Genomic DNA, 4,039 nt, shown 5'->3' with positions numbered 1-4,039 from the left:
AGTTAAATAAAAATGATGTAAAAAAGTAAGAGCTAGTGTTTAATTATTATTATTATTATTGCTGTAGTTGCATGTGTTCTGGAGAAAGAGAGGGAAGTGGGAAAGCGCGGTGATGGCCACGCCGCGCTCCTTCTCCCCACTGCTGGAGCGCAGAGGAGAGCACACATCTTTTGGTTCTCCGAGTCTCAAACCGCACAGTTGGCCATGTGGGAGTAACAGCCTTAGTCACCACGCCAACAGCTGGCCCTCTCTCCTCTTTTCCCTTCCACTCACCAATAACTCACAATCTGACTTGATTATACCCCTGTGCCCTTCCCTCCCTAACGCCCCCTGGTCACTTCCTGCGTTTGACTCGGAGCCTGGCAAACCGCAGAGACTTCACTCTTTTCCTGGCTCCCTTTCTTGCATCTACAAGGGGATTAGAAAGCCCGCGGGCTGGCCCAGTGGGCTGCAGTTAAGGGAACCGAGGCCCACAAAGCCAACCGTGTGCTGGACTGAACACGGGCCCCAGCTGCTGCATAAACCCGCTGTGCCGCGTGTGTGTGCGTGCCCAAGATCCCGCGGGGGAGAATGGTGTGCGTTCTCCTCTTTCTGTCTCTCTCTGGAAAGTACACGAACCCTCTATCTAGAAAGAAGTCTGCGGAGGGACTGGAGGGCGGCGCAGAACGCTCCGAGGGATAGAACTCCTTTGCGTGGCATTGAAGGTCCCCTCCATAGTGAGCTTCTGACCACCTTCTCAGCCTCAAGCCTCCTTTAATCACATTTTTCCAAGCTAGACCTCTCGTCTTATTCCAAACACACCTTCATCTCCCTCTTCAACAACTCTTTTAGACAGATCTTTCTACCCAGCATGCCCTCGTCTGCCCCGCAGGGCACAGGACTGGCTCTGCGCAATCTCTTGGGGAACCTTCTGACACCTGTCTGTCCTCAGTCCTGAGGTCCTCCTTTGATCCTGTTCTCAGCTGCCCAGGTCCACGGATGCATCAACACCGAAAGCTTCCTGTGGACAACATTCTAAATTTTTTTTTTTGAGAGGTTTTTGCTATAGGGCGCATGCTCTCCAGACAGACAAAGACAAAGAGATAGAAAGCGAGAAATCACTCCCCAGAGGGGATGGCCATGCCGCAATCCCCTCTCCTCCATTCTCCTCTCTGGATCTTGGGCACGCACGCACACGCGCCCGGCGTGAGTTTTAAGCCACCCGATCTGGGACTCGAACCGCGGTTGACTACATGGGAGTCCAGCGACACAGCCATTAGGCCAACTGCTGGTCCCACAACATGCTAAATTCTACCTCGTGATTCCCCAACACGCCGCAGCTGGCACCAGCAGGTAGCTACGAAATGTTTTTAGAAGAATGGGCTGGGGGAGGGGCGGGCCATGCTCCACGCCAGATGGAAAGCGAAGGCGGAGTAAACCGGAAACGGGGATGAGGTTCTGAGGGTGCTCCTTACTTTCGCGTTGGCGGTCCTGTTTAAGTAGTAATCTCGAGAGGGCAGGAAGAGCCCAGACTGGTCCACCTGCAATTGTGGGGAGAGAAAGTGAGGCCTCTCCCCAGAACTGGATCCGGTGCAGGGCTGTCAGTCCAGCCAACCCAAGGGCGGGGAGTCAGGCTCAGCGGGGGCCAGAAGATGACCCTGCCGCAATCCCCTCTCCTCCATTCTCCTCTCTGGATCTTGGGCACGCACGCACACGCGCCCGGCGTGAGTTTTAAGCCACCCGATCTGGGACTCGAACCGCGGTTGACTACATGGGAGTCCAGCGACACAGCCATTAGGCCAACTGCTGGTCCCACAACATGCTAAATTCTACCTCGTGATTCCCCAACACGCCGCAGCTGGCACCAGCAGGTAGCTACGAAATGTTTTTAGAAGAATGGGCTGGGGGAGGGGCGGGCCATGCTCCACGCCAGATGGAAAGCGAAGGCGGAGTAAACCGGAAACGGGGATGAGGTTCTGAGGGTGCTCCTTACTTTCGCGTTGGCGGTCCTGTTTAAGTAGTAATCTCGAGAGGGCAGGAAGAGCCCAGACTGGTCCACCTGCAATTGTGGGGAGAGAAAGTGAGGCCTCTCCCCAGAACTGGATCCGGTGCAGGGCTGTCAGTCCAGCCAACCCAAGGGCGGGGAGTCAGGCTCAGCGGGGGCCAGAAGTCCCTCCCCACCGGCCTGGCCTGTACCTGGATGACATTGCTGTTGGAACTCTTGGAGTCGGCACTGACGTAGACAGTGAAGAACGGGGTGGCCCTGTAGGTCCCAGCTACTGCCTTCAGCACCTCCATGAAGTTGTCCTGGTCCCAGGGCCCCGTAATGTTCCAGCCACCGATCTGAGTAGAGCCCCTAGTGGAACCATGGCACAGGGCACCCCCTCTCCCACGGCCCCTCCAGCTCCCCCTGCCCACAGCCCACGGGTGACCCTACCCTGTCAATGAGGTCGCGCAGCGGCTGGGCCCCCAGCTCCTCGATGCGCTCCACCTGAAGGCAGGACAGGTAGAAGCGCTGCGTCTTCCGCTCGGCCTCACTGCTCGAGTTGAACGTGGTGTTTTCTGTGGGGTGGAGGCAGAGTCTGGGTGGCGTAAACTACCAAGGGGGAGACCCTGCCTTTGCTTGGCCCTTCTCCTTGCTTCTCAATGTTCCAAACCAAGGAAGACTGTCAGAAACAGCAAACCGTGGCCTCCTCTCCCCTGTCCATGGAGACCCTCGGAGACAACTGGGCACGACGGGCTCGCTGTCCAGGCCTTGCCCACCCTGCCCGGCTGCTCCAGGAGAGCAGAGAGCAGAGAGCAGTTCTCCTGGCACTCAGGCCCACCCGCCCACCGTGGCCCTTCTTGGGAGTCCCGGCTCTCTGCATCCCCTCCCTCAGGAGCGCTCTCCAGCCATCCACTTCCTCTTCATTGGTGGACATTCACGGAGCACCTGCTGCGCCCCCATAAACACCCACACCCACGCATGCCCACTCACCAAGCAGGTGTTTTAGTAAGGCCTGGTTCTGGGCTGCCCCAGATCTACACTCACACCCATAGATGCCCACTCACCAAGCAGGTGTTTCAGTACAGCCTGGTTCTGGTCCCAGAGGCTGTTGAAGGTGTTCCAGCGTGAACGCCCGTCAGGCAGGGGGTTCCTCCGAATCCAGCCTCCGCAGGAGAACTGGTAAAAGTCCTCACAGGGGCTCACCCCGCGGTCCAGGGACTCCAGGATTTTTCCAGCCACTCGGATGCAGGCCTCTGTGAGGCAGGTGCTGTGGGATGGGCCTGTGGCAGGGGACAGGGCAGAAGTAGGACACAGCCAGTCTGGGACAGGCAGATCCTTCCCAAGGGCCACCACAGTGGGAAGGTGGGGAAGAGAGAGAAAGCCAAGGCCCTTGGGTGGGGAAGGCTGGCCCCCACCAGGGAAAGCGCTGGAGAGCCCCCACAGCTGTGAGGGCTGTGACAGGTGGTCCACCTACCTCTGTGGTACTGGACCCCCAGGGCCACCAGGCAGCCCAGAAGCAGCATGGCCAGCAGAAGAGAGAGCCCCGCCAGGACCAGCTCGAGCTGCGTCCGCGAGCCCAAGAGCTGTGTGGTCCCCTTCCGGAACCCCACCTGAGGACACAGGGGGAGAGGGCGAGTGGCTACCGGCACTTCGTAGCCATGGAGAGAAGAGCCAGCGGGGCCCGCTCTGGGTCCGGGGCACGGGGCAGGCGCGGAGCCCTGAGCCTGTTTTGTGCAGCGTCATGGCGCGGAGTCGCCTCCACAGTCCCAGCGCCGAGGCCAGAGATGGAGCGGAGGTGGGGGAGGGACCCTCGGGGACAGCCCAGAGCTCCTGGGTGTGGCAGCGTCACGCCAGGGCTGGAGCCTGGAGAGAGGGGAACCCCTTGCCCACCTCCATGGCGTCCGGGGAGGCCCCGCCCTCTACGGGGGTCTCGGGTGCGTCTTCGTCCCGGAGCGTGGCCCGCTTGTACTCCGCCATCTGCCAGACAGTCGGGGGCGCCGGCCGGGTCAGGCAGAGAGGGCTGTCCGCCCGCGGCCCTGCCCGGCTCCCTGGCCCGGGGCCCCTGCACGCCCA

The 4,039-nt window shown here is 60.0% G+C and overlaps 1 protein-coding gene across 1 annotated transcript in view; it reads right to left on the bottom strand.

The window, feature by feature from the left end:
• ECE2 (endothelin converting enzyme 2) overlaps positions 1 to 3,963 on the bottom strand; it is a 17,100-nt gene extending 13,137 nt beyond the window's left edge. Inside the window, exons 1-6 of the mRNA XM_006160758.3 lie at positions 3,857 to 3,963; positions 3,441 to 3,576; positions 3,031 to 3,246; positions 2,417 to 2,541; positions 2,176 to 2,322; positions 1,973 to 2,038 (exon numbers count right to left, since the gene is read on the bottom strand). Of these exons, the coding sequence (XP_006160820.1) occupies positions 1,973 to 2,038; positions 2,176 to 2,322; positions 2,417 to 2,541; positions 3,031 to 3,246; positions 3,441 to 3,576; positions 3,857 to 3,943 (777 nt within the window). The 5' untranslated portion in view covers positions 3,944 to 3,963. The remainder of the gene's footprint in view (positions 1 to 1,972; positions 2,039 to 2,175; positions 2,323 to 2,416; positions 2,542 to 3,030; positions 3,247 to 3,440; positions 3,577 to 3,856) is intronic.
• Between the last annotated feature and the right edge of the window lie 76 nt (positions 3,964 to 4,039).

Source organism: Tupaia chinensis, unplaced genomic scaffold, assembly GCF_000334495.1.
Source record: "Tupaia chinensis unplaced genomic scaffold, TupChi_1.0 Scaffold000708_1, whole genome shotgun sequence".
Taxonomy (NCBI): Eukaryota; Metazoa; Chordata; class Mammalia; order Scandentia; family Tupaiidae; genus Tupaia; species Tupaia belangeri.
This window is presented reverse-complemented; position numbering and strand designations above follow the sequence as displayed.